At 38.8% G+C, this 18,514-nt stretch overlaps 1 protein-coding gene across 1 annotated transcript; it reads left to right on the top strand.

Annotated features, from left to right (window-relative positions):
- Window positions 1-176: 176 nt before the first annotated feature.
- LOC128232333 (mucin-5AC-like) lies at window positions 177-16,754 on the top strand. The gene is made up of 8 exons (XM_052945830.1): window positions 177-391; window positions 11,698-11,874; window positions 12,030-12,203; window positions 12,686-12,841; window positions 13,086-13,226; window positions 13,392-13,534; window positions 13,734-14,664; window positions 15,343-16,754. The coding sequence occupies exons 1-8, from the start codon at window positions 322-324 to the stop codon at window positions 15,852-15,854; spliced, it is 2,304 nt and encodes a 767-aa protein (XP_052801790.1). The 5' UTR covers window positions 177-321; the 3' UTR covers window positions 15,855-16,754.
- Window positions 16,755-18,514: the final 1,760 nt, after the last annotated feature.

Below are 18,514 nucleotides of genomic sequence, written 5' to 3'. Positions count from 1 at the left end.
TTTTAGTTGCTTTGCAATGAACAACATCGGTTTAAAGACTTATATTCTGTCACTTAAGTAGTCCGTAAACCAACATCGTGCCTAAATATACTAAACTTGTCTCCGTAATTAGATACGGGGTCCTTAAGAGGCTTGAAACGTATTTCCTCTTGTTTGTTTTGCCGTATAAGCTGCAGTCTGTTTTTGTGAATGTGCACCAGTAGTCAATGTATTAGTGTTGAATTTCAAAGTACTTAGAAAGATATACTATATTTTATAAAGGCGGTCCAGAATTATTTGTCTGAAGAAAACTTTAAAAACATACAATATATAAAGATAGCAATGGATGGAATACGTATTGTTATCGCAGTTTTGTTTGTGATGGTAACATTTATTGATGCCAGCATCAGAGGTAAGATTTTAATAATGTTAATAAATATAAAACTATTTGTGTACAATACAATCAAAAACAACATATTACTATTTAAGAATTTAAGACTACAACATCTGGTGAAGACAAGTACTTTGATCTTCAGTAAATGTTTCATCTGGACTCGGTGACTGGTCCAAAGCGATAGCCTCAGTTGATAACGGGGTATGGATTGTGTATGTTGTTTGGTGTGTGTTTTGTATGTCGGATACGTGGCTGTTTGGTTTGTGGTTTTTGGTCATTGTTCCCATAAAGATGACCATGTCGGATATGTGGCTGTTTGGCATGTTGCATTTGGTATGTGTGCCCATAAAGATGACCATGTCGGATAGGTGGCTGTTTGGTCATTGTCCATGTCGGGTAGGTGGCTGTTTGCCATGTTGCATTTGGTCATTGTTCCCATAAAGAAGACCATGTCGGATAAGTGGCTGTTTGCCATGTTGCATTTGGTCATTGTTCCCATAAAGAAGACCATGTCGGATAGGTGGCTGTTTGCCATGTTGCATTTGGTCATTGTTCCCATAAATAAGACCATGTCGGATAGGTGGCTGTTTGGCATGTTGCATTTGGTATGTGTGCCCATAAAGATGACCATGTCGGATAGGTGGCTGTTTGGTCATTGTCCATGTCGGGTAGGTGGCTGTTTGCCATGTTGCATTTGGTCATTGTTCCCAAAAAGAAGACCATGTCGGATAAGTGGCTGTTTGCCAAGTTGCATTTGGTCATTGTTCCCATAAAGAAGACCATGTCGGATATGTGGCTGTTTGCCATGTTGCATTTGGTCATTGTTCCCATAAAGAAGACCATGTCGGATAGGTGGCTGTTTGCCATGTTGCATTTGGTCATTGTTCCCATAAAGAAGACCATGTCGGATAGGTGGCTGTTTGGTCATTGTCCATGTCGGATAGGTGGCTGTTTGCCATGTTGCATTTGGTCATTGTTCCCATAAATAAGACCATGTCGGATAGGTGGCTGTTTGCCATGTTGCATTTGGTCATTGTTCCCATAAAGAAGATCATGTCGGATAGGTGGCTGTTTGCCATGTTGCATTTGGTCATTGTTCCCATAAAGAAGACCATGTCGGATAGGTGGCTGTTTGGTCATTGTCCATGTCGGAAAGTGGCTGTTTGGTCATTGTCCATGTCGGATAGGTGGCTGTTTGCCATGTTGCATTTGGTCATTGTTCCCATAAAGATGACCATGTCGGATATGTGGCTGTTTGGCATGTTTAGTGCTCTCATTTTTATGGCCTTAAGTAAATGTATGAAATATGAAATCACTCAATGCATCGTTTAAGAAATGGAAATAGCTAGTGCATATCGGTTGGTGAAAGCGAAAAGGTTTTATCTGCTTCTTAATTTAATGTAAAGCGTGCGTAATAAGTTAACAGATGAGTTATTTATCCGCACGACAGTTATTGCACAGTTAAGCTCCACCTACGTGTTAACAAACGTTCCGATATGGAAGTTAATGTATAGACGAAAACAAAGAAAACACTTCACAAGCTCAATAATTGCCATTTTGTTATTATATAGTTAAAAATAAAAAATGCAATTTCATAAACTACATGTGCATTTGTCTATTCACAACATTTTGAAAACATGCATGCGGAGAAAAATATGCAAATATATATATATATATTATTTATTTTGTCTGCACAGTTACTTTATTGGCTAGCCATCAATTAATAGTAATCATGTATAATGTATAGACGAAAACAAAGAAAACACTTCACAAGCTCAATAATTGCCATTTTGTTATTATATAGTTAAAAATAAAAAATGCAATTTCATAAATTACATGTGCATTTGTCTATTCACAACATTTTGAAAACATGCATGCGGAGAAAAATATGCAAATATATATATATATTATTTATTTTGTCTGCACAGTTACTTTATTGGCTAGCCATCAATTAATAGTAATCATGTATAATGTATAGACGAAAACAAAGAAAACACTTCACAAGCTCAATAATTGCCATTTTGTTATTATATAGTTAAAAATAAAAAATGCAATTTCATAAATTACATGTGCATTTGTCTATTCACAACATTTTGAAAACATGCATGCGGAGAAAAATATGCAAATATATATATATATTATTTATTTTGTCTGCACAGTTACTTTATTGGCTAGCCATCAATTAATAGTAATCATGTATAATGTATAGACGAAAACAAAGAAAACACTTCACAAGCTCAATAATTGCCATTTTGTTATTATATAGTTAAAAATAAAAAATGCAATTTCATAAATTACATGTGCATTTGTCTATTCACAACATTTTGAAAACATGCATGCGGAGAAAAATATGCAAATATATATATATATTATTTATTTTGTCTGCACAGTTACTTTATTGGCTAGCCATCAATTAATAGTAATCATGTATAATGTATAGACGAAAACAAAGAAAACACTTCACAAGCTCAATAATTGCCATTTTGTTATTATATAGTTAAAAATAAAAAATGCAATTTCATAAATTACATGTGCATTTGTCTATTCACAACATTTTGAAAACATGCATGCGGAGAAAAATATGCAAATATATATATATATTATTTATTTTGTCTGCACAGTTACTTTATTGGCTAGCCATCAATTAATAGTAATCATGTATAATGTATAGACGAAAACAAAGAAAACACTTCACAAGCTCAATAATTGCCATTTTGTTATTATATAGTTAAAAATAAAAAATGCAATTTCATAAATTACATGTGCATTTGTCTATTCACAACATTTTGAAAACATGCATGCGGAGAAAAATATGCAAATATATATATATATTATTTATTTTGTCTGCACAGTTACTTTATTGGCTAGCCATCAATTAATAGTAATCATGTATAATGTATAGACGAAAACAAAGAAAACACTTCACAAGCTCTATAATTGCCATTTTGTTATTATATAGTTAAAAATAAAAAATGCAATTTCATAAATTACATGTGCATTTGTCTATTCACAACATTTTGAAAACATGCATGCGGAGAAAAATATGCAAATATATATATATATTATTTATTTTGTCTGCACAGTTACTTTATTGGCTAGCCATCAATTAATAGTAATCATGTATAATGTATAGACGAAAACAAAGAAAACACTTCACAAGCTCAATAATTGCCATTTTGTTATTATATAGTTAAAAATAAAAAATGCAATTTCATAAATTACATGTGCATTTGTCTATTCACAACATTTTGAAAACATGCATGCGGAGAAAAATATGCAAATATATATATATATTATTTATTTTGTCTGCACAGTTACTTTATTGGCTAGCCATCAATTAATAGTAATCATGTATAATGTATAGACGAAAACAAAGAAAACACTTCACAAGCTCAATAATTGCCATTTTGTTATTATATAGTTAAAAATAAAAAATGCAATTTCATAAATTACATGTGCATTTGTCTATTCACAACATTTTGAAAACATGCATGCGGAGAAAAATATGCAAATATATATATATATATTATTTATTTTGTCTGCACAGTTACTTTATTGGCTAGCCATCAATTAATAGTAATCATGAATTGAACAACTGTGAACAATTTGCTTTAGTCCATTCATATATCTAGGACGCATATTCCACCCCACCCCCTCAACAACAACAACAACAACAACAACAACAACAACAACTAAATGCATGCACAGACGATCGGGGGTGTTAACATGTTACTATGAACTCATACTTTTATAATAAACGTCTAATATAATTATATTTCAGTCTGTTTAAAACTATTTATATCTTATGAATTTGTAAATAAAACTAATAAGCGCTATTGGAATATTAACTGATGCATATATTGAATCGTTTCAGATCAGTTTAGTATTCAGCTTACAAATGGCACAAGTTAATTTAAAAGATTATATGCAATAAAATTATATAAATACAATATAGACACCAACGCCACTTTCTTGCAATATTTTCCTTAAATTAGTACACATATGGACCAACTATGGACTCCATTGGACGATACTTATTTGCCTTTCAGTTGCATAGTGCAATATTGAAAAAAAATAGTAAAATACCATTAAGTTACCAGTGAATGGAATATTACTTTCAGCTGCAAGTCCCTCCTTAGTGAGGGTTTCCGCGTGACACTCCACATCGGAGCCAGCCTGTCTAACCAGTCTAATTAGCTTTAAGCACTTAACACCATTTCCTTTACTTGTTTTGAGAACCATTCGTAACGTAATGGTCTTGTTCAATTAATATTGACGAATTTGTCGTTCATGATTATCATAATCCACTTATTATAAACATGTTTCATGGTTTATAAAAATAACGAGTAATGCAATTATAATGAAAACTGTCGTCCTAGAATGCGATGATGTCAGTTTTTGTTGCGGTGGTGTCAGTCCTGGTCGCGAATCCTTTTCAGAGACATCTCTGTCGTGGGATTGGATACATACTTGTTAAAACATGAGCAGTTCTTTGGTACAGTGTGCATGTATAGTTCACGGAACACATGAATTTGATACTGTTGCTACGACAGTAAACAATCACTTATCTAATACGTCTGCTACTGTAATGACAATCTGCTGCGTCTGTGACAAGTTCATTACCTGATACTTTTGCTACAACAGTGAGAAGTCCATGCTCTGAAACGTCTGCCATTGCAGTAACAAATCCATGATCTGATACGTCCATTAATATATTCGTCTCCTACCTCAGTGAAAATCAATGATTTGCTACATCTCTTACTTCAATACAATCCATTGTCTGACACGTATCCTACTACTGTGACACGCCCATGTTCTGACACGTCTCCTACTACTGTGACACGTCCATGTTCTGACACGTCTCCAACTACGGTGACGCGTCCATGTTCTGATACGTCTCTAACTACTGTGACACGTCCATGGTCTGATACGTTTCCTGCTACGGTGACACGTCCATGTTCTGACACGTCTCATACTACGGTGACACGTCCATGTTCTGACACGTCTCCTACTTCTGTGACACGTCCATGTTCTGACACGTCTCCTACTACTGTGACACGTCCATGGTCTGACACGACTCCAGCTACGGTGACACGTCCATGTTCTGACACGTCTCCTACTACTGTGCCACGTCCATGTTCTGGCACGTCTCAAACTACTGTGACACGTCCATGTTCTGATACGCCTCTTACTTCTGTGGCACGTGACAGTGACAAATTCATGATGTGAAACGTCTCTGACACGTTCATGGTATGAAACGTTTCTACTGCATTGGCACGTCCAAGACCTGATGCGTCTCCTACTACAGTGACACGGCCATGGTCTGATACGTCTCCTACTACTGTGACACGTCCATGACCTAATACGTCTCCTTCTTCTGTGACACGTCTATGGTCTGATACGTCTCCTACTACTGAGACACGCATATGGTCTTACATCTCTTACTACTGTGACACGTCCATGGTCTGATAGTCTCCTGATGCAGTGACACGTCCATGGTCTGATACGTCTCCTACTACACACATTCTACTACAATGACACGTCCATGGCCTAATACGACTACTTCCAATGTGACACGCCCATTGTTTGATACGTTTCCTACTACTGTGACACGCCTATGGTCTGACACGTCTCCTACTACGGTGACACGTCCATAGTGTGATAGTCTCCTGCTGCAGTGACACGCCCATGGTCTTACACGTCTCCTACGACTGTGACACGTCCATGGTCCAATACGTCTCCTACTACTGTGACACGCCCATGGTCTGATACATCTTCTACTTCTGTGATACACCCATGTTCTGATACGTCTCCTACTTCTGTGACACGCCCATGGTCTGATACGTATCCTACTAATTGTGACACGCACATGGTCTGACACGTCTCCTACTACTGTGACACGTCCATGGTCTGAGACGTATCCTACTACTGTGACACGTCCATGGTCAGACACGTATCCTACTTCTGTGACACGTCCATGGTCTGATACGTCTTCTACTACTGTGACACGTCCATGGTCTGACACGTCTCCTACTACTGTGACACGCCAATGGTCTGACACGTCTCCTACTTCTGTGACACGTCCATGGTCAGACACGCATCCTACTTCGGTGACACGTCCATGGTCTGACACGTCTCCTACTACTCTGACACGATCATGGTCTGACACGTCTCCTACTTCTGTGACACGTCCATGGTCTGACACGTCATCTACTTCTGTGATACGTCCATGGTCTGACACGTCTCCTATTACTGTGACACGCCCATGGTCTGACACGTATCCTACTACTGTGACACGCCCATGGTCAGACACGTATCCTACTTCTGTGACACGTCCATGGTCTGATACGTCTTCTACTTCTGTGACACGTCCATGGTCTGAGACATATCCTACTACTGTGACATGCCCATGGTCTGACACGTCTCCTACTACTGTGACACGTCCATGGTCTGATACGTCTTCTACTACTGTGGCACGTCCATGGTCTGATACGTCTCCTACTTCTGTGACACGTCCATGGTCTGATACGTCTCCTACTACTGGGACACGTCCATCGTCTGATACGTCTCCTACTTCTGTGACACGCCCATGGTCTGATACGTCTCCTACTTCTGTGACACGTCCACGGTCTGATACGTCTCCTTCTTCTGTGACACGTCCATGGTCTGATACGTCTCCTACTACTGTGACACGTCCATGGTCTGATACGTCTCCTACTTCTTTGACACGTCCATGGTCTGATACGTCTCCTACTACACATATTCTACTACAGTGACACGTCCATAGTCTGATACGTCTCCTACTACTGTGACACGCCCATGGTCTGACACGTCTCCTACTACTGTGACACGTCCATGTTCTGATACGTGTCATGCAACAGTGGCTCGTCCATGGTACTACAAGGACACATCAAAAGTTTGATACGTATTCTACTACTGTGACACGTCCATGGTCTGATACGTCTCCTACTTCTGTGACATGCCCATGGTCTGATACGTCTCCTACTACTGTGACACGTCCATGGTCTGATACGTCTCCTACTACTGTGACACGTCCATGGTCTGATACGTCTCCTACTACTGTGACACGTCCATGGTCTGATACGTCTCCTACTACTGTGACACGCCCATGGTCTGATACGTCTCCTACTACTATGACACGTCCATGGTCTGATACGTCTCCTACTACTGTGACACGCCCATGGTCTGATACGTCTCCTACTTCTGTGACATGCCCATGGTCTGATTCCTCTTCTGCTATAGTGGCTCGTCCATGGTCTGATACGTCTCATGCAATGGCTCGTCAATGGTCTAATACGTATCCTACTACAGTGACACGCCCAGGGTCTGACACGTCTCCTACCGCAGTGACACGTTCATGGTCTGGTACGTCTCCTACTGTAGTGACACGTCCATGGTCTGATACGTCTCCTAGTATTGTGACACGCCCATGGTCTAATACGTCTCCTACTACTGTGACAAGCTACATTGTCACGTCCATGGTCTGATACGTCTCATGCTACAGTGGCTTGTCCATGGTCTGATACGTCTTATGATACAGTGGCTCGTCCATGGTACTACAAAGACACATCAAAAGTTTGATACGTATCCTACTACTGTGGCACGTCCATGGTCTGATTCGTCTCCTACTACTGAGACACTTTCATGGTCTGACATGTATTCTACTACTATGGCTCATCCATGGTCTGATACGACTTCTTCTACTGTGACACGTCCATGGTCTGATACGTCTTCTTCTACTGTGACACGTCCATGGTCGGATACGTCTTCTTTTAATATGACACGTCCGTGGTCTGATACGTCTCTTACTACTGGGACACGTCCATCGTCTGATACGTCTTCTTTTATTGTGACACGTCAATGTTCTGATACGTCTCTTACTACTGTGACACGTCCATGATCTGATACGTCTCTTACTACTGTGACACGTCCATGGTCTGATACGTCTTCTTCTACTGTGACACGTCCGTGGTCTTATACGTTTTCTTCTACTGTGACACGTTCATGGTCTGATACGTCTTCTTCTACTGTGACACGTCCATGGTCTGATACGTCTCTTACTACTGTGACACGTCCATGGTCTGATACGTCTTCTTCTACTGTGATACGTCCGTGGTCTGATACGTTTTCTTCTACTGTGACACGTCCATGGTCTGATACGTCTTCTTCTACTGTGACATGTCCATGGTCAGATACGTCTCTTACTACTGTGACACGTCCATGGTCTGATACGTCTCCTACTACTGTGACATGCTGCTGCAGTGACACGTCCATGATCTTACACGTCTCCTACTAATGTGACACGTCCATGGTCTGATACGCCTCCTACTATTTTAGCACGTCCATGGTCTGACACGTCTCCTCCTACTATTGTGGCACGTCCATGGTCTGACATGTCTACTCCTACTTTTGTGGCACGTCCATGGTCTTACACGTCTGCTACTACTATTGTGGCACGTCCATGGTCTGACACGTCTCCTACTACTATTGTGGCACGTCCATGGTATGACACGTCTCCTACTACTATTGTGGCACGTCCATGGTCTGACACGTCTCCTACTACTATTGTGGCACGTCCATGGTCTGACACGTCTGCTACAACTGTTGTGGCACGTCCATGGTCTGATACGTCTCCTCCTACTATTGTGGCACGTCCATGGTCTGACACGTCTGCTACTACTATTGTGGCACGTTCATGGTCTGACAAGTCTCCTCCTACTATTGTGGCACGTCCGTGGTCTGACACGTCTCCTATTACTATTGTGGCACTTTCATGGTCTTACACGTCTCCTACTACTATTGTGGCACGTCCATGGTCTGACACGTCTGCTACTACTATTGTGGCACGTTCATGGTCTGATACGTCACCTACTACTATTGTGGTACGTCCATGGTCTTACACGTCTCCTACTACTATTGTGGCACGTCCATGGTCTGACATGTCTCCTCCTACTTTTGTGGCACGTCCATGGTCTGACACGTCTGCTACTACTATTGTGGCACGTCCATGGTCTGACACGTCTCCTCCTACGTTTGTGGCACGTCCATGGTCTGACATGTCTCCTCCTACTGTTGTGGCACGTCCATGGTCTGATACGTCTCCTACTACTATTGTGGCACGTCCATGGTCTGATACGTCTCCTCCTACTATTGTGGCACGTCCGTGGTCTGACACGTCTCCTACTACTATTGTGGCACGTCCGTGGTCTGATACATCTCCTCCTTCTATTGTGGCACGTCCATGATCTGATACGTCTCCTACTACAGTGACACGTTCATGGTCTGATACGTCTCCTACTACAGAGACACGTTCATGGTATGACACGTATCCTACTACTGAGACACGCCCATGGTCTGATACGTCTTCTACTACATTGACACGTCAATGATCTGAAACATGCTCTGTAATGTTGCTTTTTACAGATTTTTTAAACAGATTGTGTTGAACATGTTTGCAATGTCTCTAATTTAAGTATTGTAGTTTGGAATGTATTATGATTTTCTTTGGTGAATCTATAATTTATAAAAAAATAATACAATAATAGCAGGGGCAGTATTTAATTAACAACTTAAATTCAACTTATATTTAATTGTCAAATCGGTTTGTTTTGATTGACCTGTCAAACTAATTGACCTAAAAATAGATGGAACCACTCGGGCATGACTACAGATAAGTATAAGAGGTATACTGAAACGGCTCCAGTCTTCAACAAAGGCAACAAACAACAAAATTATTTTAAGTGTTTATTTCCACTTCTCAGTGACATATTAATCATAATAAAACAATTGATGAAAACAATACACAATTATGTAGTATCAAAATAATTTCATGGATGAAGACATAAAGATGTGCACTGTCTACAAGTTTATATTTATCTATAGCTTCATAGCAGTGTTTCATTAACTTGAAGTTGTTTCGTATTTGAATGTTTCTTAATTCAAATGCTTTAAAAATGAACACTTATACATTTTTAAAAAAAGCTTCTGTTTCGGTGATAAAGAGTTCCACTTATGTATGCATATTAGGGCGCTGTCTATAATAGGTAAATATCTAACTCTTAGTTCATTGTACAACGTGCACTCAAAAACAAAATGATAGTCGTCTTCTAATAAATTACAAATGGTGCATATACGTGCATTTGAGGGTGCTGGTAGCGGTATATTTCATCTACCTGTCATGCTTTATTTTTGTGAGGGTAACCGCAATTAAGACAAAGCCTTTCGAAACTTTGTAAAATTCAACGCTATAAAATATAGCACTAACCGACACATTAAGTCTATTTACCATTCTTGGATGACATTATTATTCAGCCGCTGTTGTTCTGATGACAAAAATAGTTCAACAGTACGTATGATTTGTGGTGTCTGTCATCAGGCGTTATCGTCATATGTATATTACCTTAAGATATTTGTACTTAATCGAAAACGGAACTTAAGTTGCACACTAATTTAAGACATATATGGACAATAGGCTTAAATGAAATATCTGAAAATGTTGAAAACGACAAACGAGCAGCATGCGGTGGAGGTCACCGAAGATTTCCATAAGTATTGACACATGCTACTGTGACATGACATAAAATTCATCATTATATTCATCATTATATTATCGGTTGACATACAATTCATCATTATATTATTGGTTGACATAAAATTCATCATTATATTATCGGTTGACATACAATCCATCATTATATTATCGGTTGACATACAATCCATCATTATATTATCGGTTGCAAATCAAACCGATGTATAGAGCTTTTCCACCACGGAAAGCACACGTGCTTGGTTATTATGGCGTACAGTCCATCATATCCAAGTGGTCCATACTGGGGCCCAGCCTGTTCCTCTACCACATAAACTTTATGCATGAAGAAATGGGATCAACCGTCAGACTATCCGCTGACACCATTTCTTAAGTTGCCGTTGTATCAGACACGGACTACCTTAAGCCTAGCATTAATAAGTTAGCGATGTGGTAGTATCAGGAAATATCCATCACGTGAAAAATACACTATGTTAATCACGATAACATTCTTGGCCATGAACTCTGCTAAATGCATTGATTACACCATTAACTGAACTGGTGCCAAGATTACACCCTTGAAGCCTTAGAACTAAACTCCAACATCGTTTTACAGCTGTCATTTGGTCACCTGTGACATTAAAATACTAGAACATGACCCAAAGAGGTTAGATTTGTAAAACACATCGCTATCACATTTAATCAGGTGTCTCTAAAATGAATCTTATTCTATACATATCGGGTAAATTCCAGCTCATCCCGTGTGTATTTCTTTCAGAGCCACGTGATGTTACCTGTCCGACTATGTTTGACGACTTCCCGGGCAAGGTGAAGTACAGACGGAGGGGGTCAAGGGTCGTCTTTAAATGCCCCAAGAAAATGCGTCTCCATGGAAAGAAGCGTCTCGACTGCCAGCCAGATGGGACATGGGACAGCGAGCCACCAATGTGCATAAGTATGACTGTTGTTCATAATAATAAAAACAATATATATCGGAGGGGCGTTGAAAAGTTATTCAAGAAAAATATTTTATATCGTTCAAATGTTTTTACAATACTGTATACAATCACAGATTGACTAATCACTTGGTCATGTAAATCTAAACTATAGCATCCGGTTGTGTGCCATTCGATACTTCGAGCCACGTGCACCTGCACACAAGAGACAGGTACAGTGACGGATCGCTGATGATCTTCTCGTGCACCGGAAACTACCAGCTCGTGGGTACCACGGAGGCCTTCTGTAACGGCCATGACTGGAGTGCCACGCTCCCGCAGTGCCTCTGTAAGATTACTCACTTAGATATCACTTGTACATACCAGTGATTGATACATATCTGTTGATGCTTTTGCGCGTTTATTTATTAAAAAAAAAAGAATAATCAAAAGGCCACCGGATTTTATATACATGTCCTCGTTGATAAGTTACGTACTAAATATACTTTTTTCATCTTTGCAAGAAAAGTTCATCTAGCAATTTTACTTCAATCCAATCATTTAAAAATCTTTATTTCATACACCAGGCTCCATGATAGCATATAGCATTTATGAAAAACAACAAGTAAAAGTTAATAAATCATTCAAAAATGATTAGTCAATATTAGAAAATATTCAATTCATTGTAGTGTGTACTGACATAGTTAAGGTTTTTAGTACTAGTATTCCAATCTTAGTTGATTTGTTATGAAATTAAATAAAAGTCGATGAATTATGTTGAATATTGAAAAAAGGTTGACAATAAGAGGTACAAATGTAATATCTGTCCAGCGCCGAAGGAGTTGGTAGAGTGCGACTTCGAGAGCGACCTGTGTGGGTGGAGCCAGGACGACGGGGAGGAGCGAGAATGGGTACGCATGATGGGTCCCACCCAGACGGGCGGCACCGGGCCCACGTACGATCACACATACATGGAACACAAAAGTGGTGCGTTTGTCTACAACACGTTTTGAAGTGATGCACAATATAAACTTATGTTAAATTAGTCTTGTATCTATAGTAAGCTTGAGACTGTACACCATTGTAAATTTAATTTGCAGTCGTCGTCTAACGTATTTTGCTTATTGATTTGACAATGAATTGTATTGCATAAGTTTTACATGCATAGAAAGAACCCAAAATATCAATTTGACCGTTAGACTCAATGTGCCAATCCATATTCTACATACAGGCCACTACATGTACTTTGAGGCATCCAACCCGACAATGGAGGGAGATCGGGCCCGCCTCATATCGCCCACCTACCCACCAGCCTTCTCTGGGAAATGTTTCGACCTCTGGTACCACATGCAAGGACCTGACGACATCGGACGTAAATGTTTAGGTTTTTTTCTCAGCGTTAGTTTTAGTGACACTGACTAAGAGCTAGCTGTTGCGTGTTTCCAACTTGATTTTACGGCTAATTTCCGTCTCATTTATTTCCATAATACTCGTAAGCAATATCCAAAAATATACATTCCTACCATATCTATCGCAGACGTGGGTTCATTGTCCGTGTACGTGAAAGGTGTGTCCGAGGATTTGGATGGCCTTGACCCTGCCTTCTATATAGACGGCAACCAGGGAGACCGATGGCACCGCGCAGACCTGCAGCTCGACGACAAGCAGGAAGATTTTCAGGTAGAGTCACGACTCATGCTTTTGACAGACTGATGGGCATATACAACCAATCTTAATAGAAGATAGCGATTAAAATGCGTACTCCTTTCTATAGTAAATTTTGCATCTAAATGTCATGTACATATATCGATTACTCTTGGGAATTATAAAGATAATGTAAGATACTGAGCTTCTAGCTGGATTTGTGTGTTTTATGCAGATCGTGATAGAGGCGACGAAGAAGCTGAGTTATATTAGCGACGTTGCGTTGGACGACGTGCGTGTGTATACTTGTGAAACTCTCACCACCACTACCACCACCCCATCTACAACATCCACACAAAGCACAGCCAGCACTGCTAGCACTATTTCAACATCAGCAGCAACAACAACAACAACAGTTACAACAACAGCAGCAGCAACAACAACAGCACCACCACCACAACCAACAACAACAACATTGGCAGCAGCATCATCAACTGCAGCTGCAACAGCTAAGCCTAGCGTTGCAAAAACAACCGAAACGGACACATCGACCACCATGCCAACACAACGACAGGAAACATCATCTGCTACAACATCAATTACACCACCAACAAAGACAACAACACAAATAACTTCAACATTACATACACAATCATCTAAAGGCAAATCCTTAACTACATTGCCAACCAAGAAATCCCAAAGTTCCACAGTAACAACTCCAAAACCGACCGTTATCAGTTCAACAAAGGTACATACTTCCACCACTCAATCTGTTTCCACAAAGGAAGCAGTCCAAACAACCCCTGTCCAAATAACTACAGTTACTCATAAACCATTCACTACTACATCTCAAATAACAAAGGCAAGAACCACAAGAAAAACCACCACAACATCAAGTTCGTCAAGTCCCACGACAACCAAACAGCCACTGACAACAAGCACATTAAAAACAACTTCAAAGCCTACTGTGGTTACGCAAACCACACGATTAGAGTCACGCTCTGCTTCAACCTCACCACTTACATCAACATCTAAGAGCGTGCCAAAACAAACAACAGGCGTCACAGAGGATCGAAGTCCAAAGGCAACAACAACGATGGAGAAAACGCCAACAGAAACAGTGACAACAGCAAAGCAATCGATTGCCTCTACTACAAAAATACCTGGTACGACTATATAAGAAATATATAACTTAAAAGTTATCGTTTAGTCTGAACATTTTATTGATTTGAATTAGAAGCTATTCGTTTGTGTAGTTCTCGTTCTGCACCACCATATTTGTCTCGCATTCTCATTTCGTTCTTCGTCGTTTTCGTCCCCTATGAAAACTTCCCTCCCTGTTCGACCACTCAGTCAGCATCGTTACCTTAGATACCCTCTCCACCCTTCGGCGCTTTTTATTCCTCTACCTTACACAGGTATTACACTTTTTATGTTTCTGTTCAACTGTTCTTTTTTCTTCTTTTTAGGATTCTTCATTTTCATTCTCGCTAACGTCCTCGCTCCATTTCCTTTGTTCCAACTCCTTAATGCTCATTTGGTCTGTCGTCCATCGTCCCTGTTCTTGCCCTCCCCTCACCCTCAGTTTGTTCTTTTATTCAACCAGCCTACTCGTCATCTTCCGTCGATTTGTCCTTTCCTTCTTCCTTTAAATCCTTTTCCTTGTTATTATAGTCTTTTTTGTCGTTGTCTCCTCTTTCGTCTTTTGTATGTGCCCTTCTTGTATATTTTCTTCCTTATTTTCTTATTAGTATGATCAGCATTAAAAATGTTCAACATTAATACAAAAGGTATCGAGCAAACTTACGATACAGAATGGGTTTATTTCAATTATCATTTTTTAGATACGGCAAGACCTTTTTCAACATCGATATTAGGTAGAAAAACAACAACGACCATGTCAACTACTGCAAAAGCTACCACATCAGCTTCATTCAAAACATCTACAGTACCAAAATCAGGTAAACCCACGGACAAAGTCACAGATTTTACAACCGGTAAAGTGTCTACGGGTGTCACCGTAAGCACGCCAAACTTAATTGACAAAAATATCACTGATACGAGTAACAATAAAACTCAACCTAATGACGATGAAACGAACGTTAGTGACTCGAGGTCTCAGCATCCCTCAGATGAAACTCTGAAGCCATTAATGATTGGTCTAGGCGTCGGGATCGTCGTCGGACTTATCATTATTGGAGTGATCGTGTGGTTCTGTCGGCGGAGGCGGTATTATACTAGAGGGTTTGAGGACGAAATGAAACCGATCACCAACTCTGCGTCCCTGCAGAGTCTCAACGGCCAATATTACGCAGATGAATACCATGACAACGAGGAATTTGAATCAGAGTCATAGACACTAACTTTATTTTAGGATTGAAAATATGTCAAAACTGGATGAAGATGTCTTCATGCTTTTATGTGAAATCATTGATTACAAAGTTCAGTGTAATAATAGTGCTCATGTACAGTGAATACACTTTGCAAACTAATGTACATAGATTGTATTGGTTTTAAAGTGATCTGGTTGTTAATTCTAAGCTATTGTATATCTGTAAATATAGAATGTTTACTAAAAATAGACATACTCCACATGATTAGCAGTAGAATCCATTACATTAACTTGATGCGGCGAACGGGATAACTGTGCAATAATTTGTAAGCTTCAATTATTTGCAACTGTATGATCTTCACTTATAAAATTCTAGTTTCTTTGTACATACTTATACGTGATATCATTTATAATGATAGCATTGTACATATATTGCATATTTTTTGCAAGAATTCATTATGAAGATGTGATTGTTAATAATAAAGTGTAAGGCCTTTTTTAATAAATTGTTTAACAGATCCGCCGCCCAATTATTTCGAAATTGAAAACAAAAATGAAAACAAAAATTGAATTTTTTTTTAGTATTTTTTTTTTTTAAATATTATAAAAAGAAAGTCAGATTTTTGTTTCTGCGCACATGAAATGATGTAAAACCTGTTGCCTGTTCCTTTGCAAGATAAGGATGCAGTTTTAAAAATTGTTTTCAAAATGGCGGCCTCAATTGAGCTGAGATCATACAAAAAAATCTCATTTTCAACATACCATCTGCATTTAAACAAAAAACATTTCGGTAATAAATGTAAACTCAACTGTAAGCAATGTAATTGCTGCTATTAATTAATGATATTTTGATCTTTTTGTTTAGGGTTTCCCCACAAACGCTATGAAAAATACACGCATTGTAAAAAAATTAGTAACTTACAATCTGAATTCCTTATTATTATTTTTTTGCACCACCCGTCCAACAAAGGTGACACATAAAACGGCTAGATGTTTTTTTTTACATTTAATATCCTATTTAATATATATATATATATATAGAAGGATATTAAATGTAAAAAAAAAAACATCTAGCCGTTTTATGTGTCACCTTATGCGTACGCGAGTAATGATAGATGCCCCACCACGGAGTTCAGTGTGGTGTCACTGCATTTCGATTAGTCCGAGCATTTCCATAGGATCTTATGTATGTATACTAGTATTTAAATGATCATCGCGGCAATAAAAAATACCTTTTAATTGAAAATGATTTAACTTTTGGAGTTAGGCGTATCTTAATAAAATAACAAAACATGTGTCTTTCCGCCGCTTAGATTATTGCTACAAATGTAGGCACAATGCAGCCTTCAATCAGAGCTGGAAATGTTCGGTTGCCACGGTCAAGCTATGGACTACTTTATGTGCAGATATTTAATTTTTGGTTTGCCTTAGATCCCTGACGTTGTTCTTAGTGGTTCTGAAGTTTGAAGACATCAATGGGTGAATGTGAAAAGGTTCTAAGTGGCATTAAATAAAGAAGCAGATAGAACCTTTTCGCTTTCACCCCTCGAGTTGGTCCTACCGTGTTTAAAAGTCCGTTGGTAAAATAATATATATTTTGTTTATTTATTTAAGTGTGTGAATTAGTATGCAGTATAAATACCATTAAAGCTGCACTCTCGCAGATAAATTATTTTTGCAACTTTTTGTATTTTTTTTTTGTCTTGGAAAGAGCAAATATTTGTGTAAATATCTGCAAACGAATGATATATGATTGCTGACAAAAATCAGATCGCAGATTTTCATATTTCCGTTCGAAATTAATGTTTTATTGACTAACGGTTTAACAAAATTGCATAAAACATCGATTTTCGAACTCAAATATAAAATTATGCGATTTATTTTTTTGTCAGCAGTCTTACATAACTGATTTCCATGGATTTTCGCAAAAATTGGCTCGTTACAAGACAAAAAATAATTGTCAAAACATTCAATCTGTGGGAGTGCAGCTTTAAAGCGTTATGCAGTAAATTACTTAAACGCCATTTCCCCAAAGATGACAATAAATTTCTTACATATAGCCTAATAAAAATGCTCACTAACCCGACCTGTTTTTGAAAAGGATGTAACCCTACCCTAAGCATTTTTTTGTCCATCGCAGTAATCGCTTTCTGCATGTATGTCCCTAAAGCTTCCCTAAAGCTAACGTCGAGAAGGCGTTTTTCACATTGTGAGAATAAATACATGACTGTGTCTTTACCATTATGTTTGCTCTCGCCCGTTGTCGGACGTCAGAGGTCGTCAAGCCTACTAAATGATTTATATAATACATTTCGCGTGAATGACACTGAGAAGAATTGCTATTAATGGTGATGATAATCTATGGCTGGCCCCACAACCATAGCCAATCCCTCAAACAAGGCAAATCTTTTCCAAAACCGTTGCCGTTCCCTGAAGCGTACTCACACTCGTGGTTAAAATAACGCCACTATTTTTCATATGACGTCATTCTACGGCTTTAATGTATCAGACATAATATTATTACTGCCCTATAATATTAATGCCATTAAAAGCATACCAATTCGACACAGTGGCGGGCATGTAAGGATACGGGATATTGAAGGATTTACCTCGCATTACACACCGAATATGAATGTATGATGGTATTATGTTACTGGCATTTATTTAAATCAACGTTTAACTTA

The sequence above is a fragment of the Mya arenaria genome, chromosome 4, assembly GCF_026914265.1.
Source record: "Mya arenaria isolate MELC-2E11 chromosome 4, ASM2691426v1".
Lineage (NCBI taxonomy): Eukaryota > Metazoa > Mollusca > Bivalvia > Myida > Myidae > Mya > Mya arenaria.
Note: the sequence above shows the minus strand (reverse complement) of the source record. Positions and strands in the feature narration are given on the sequence as shown.

Excerpts from the sequence above, each read along its gene's own strand:
- LOC128232333 (XM_052945830.1), top strand. The coding sequence starts at position 322 with ATGGATGGAATACGTATTGTTATCGCAGTTTTGTTTGTGATGGTAACA. Across the intron at positions 11,875-12,029 it reads CGAGCCACCAATGTGCATAA|CATCCGGTTGTGTGCCATTC; the intron begins GTATGACTGTTG and ends TCTAAACTATAG. Across the intron at positions 13,227-13,391 it reads AGGACCTGACGACATCGGAC|ACGTGGGTTCATTGTCCGTG; the intron begins GTAAATGTTTAG and ends TATCTATCGCAG.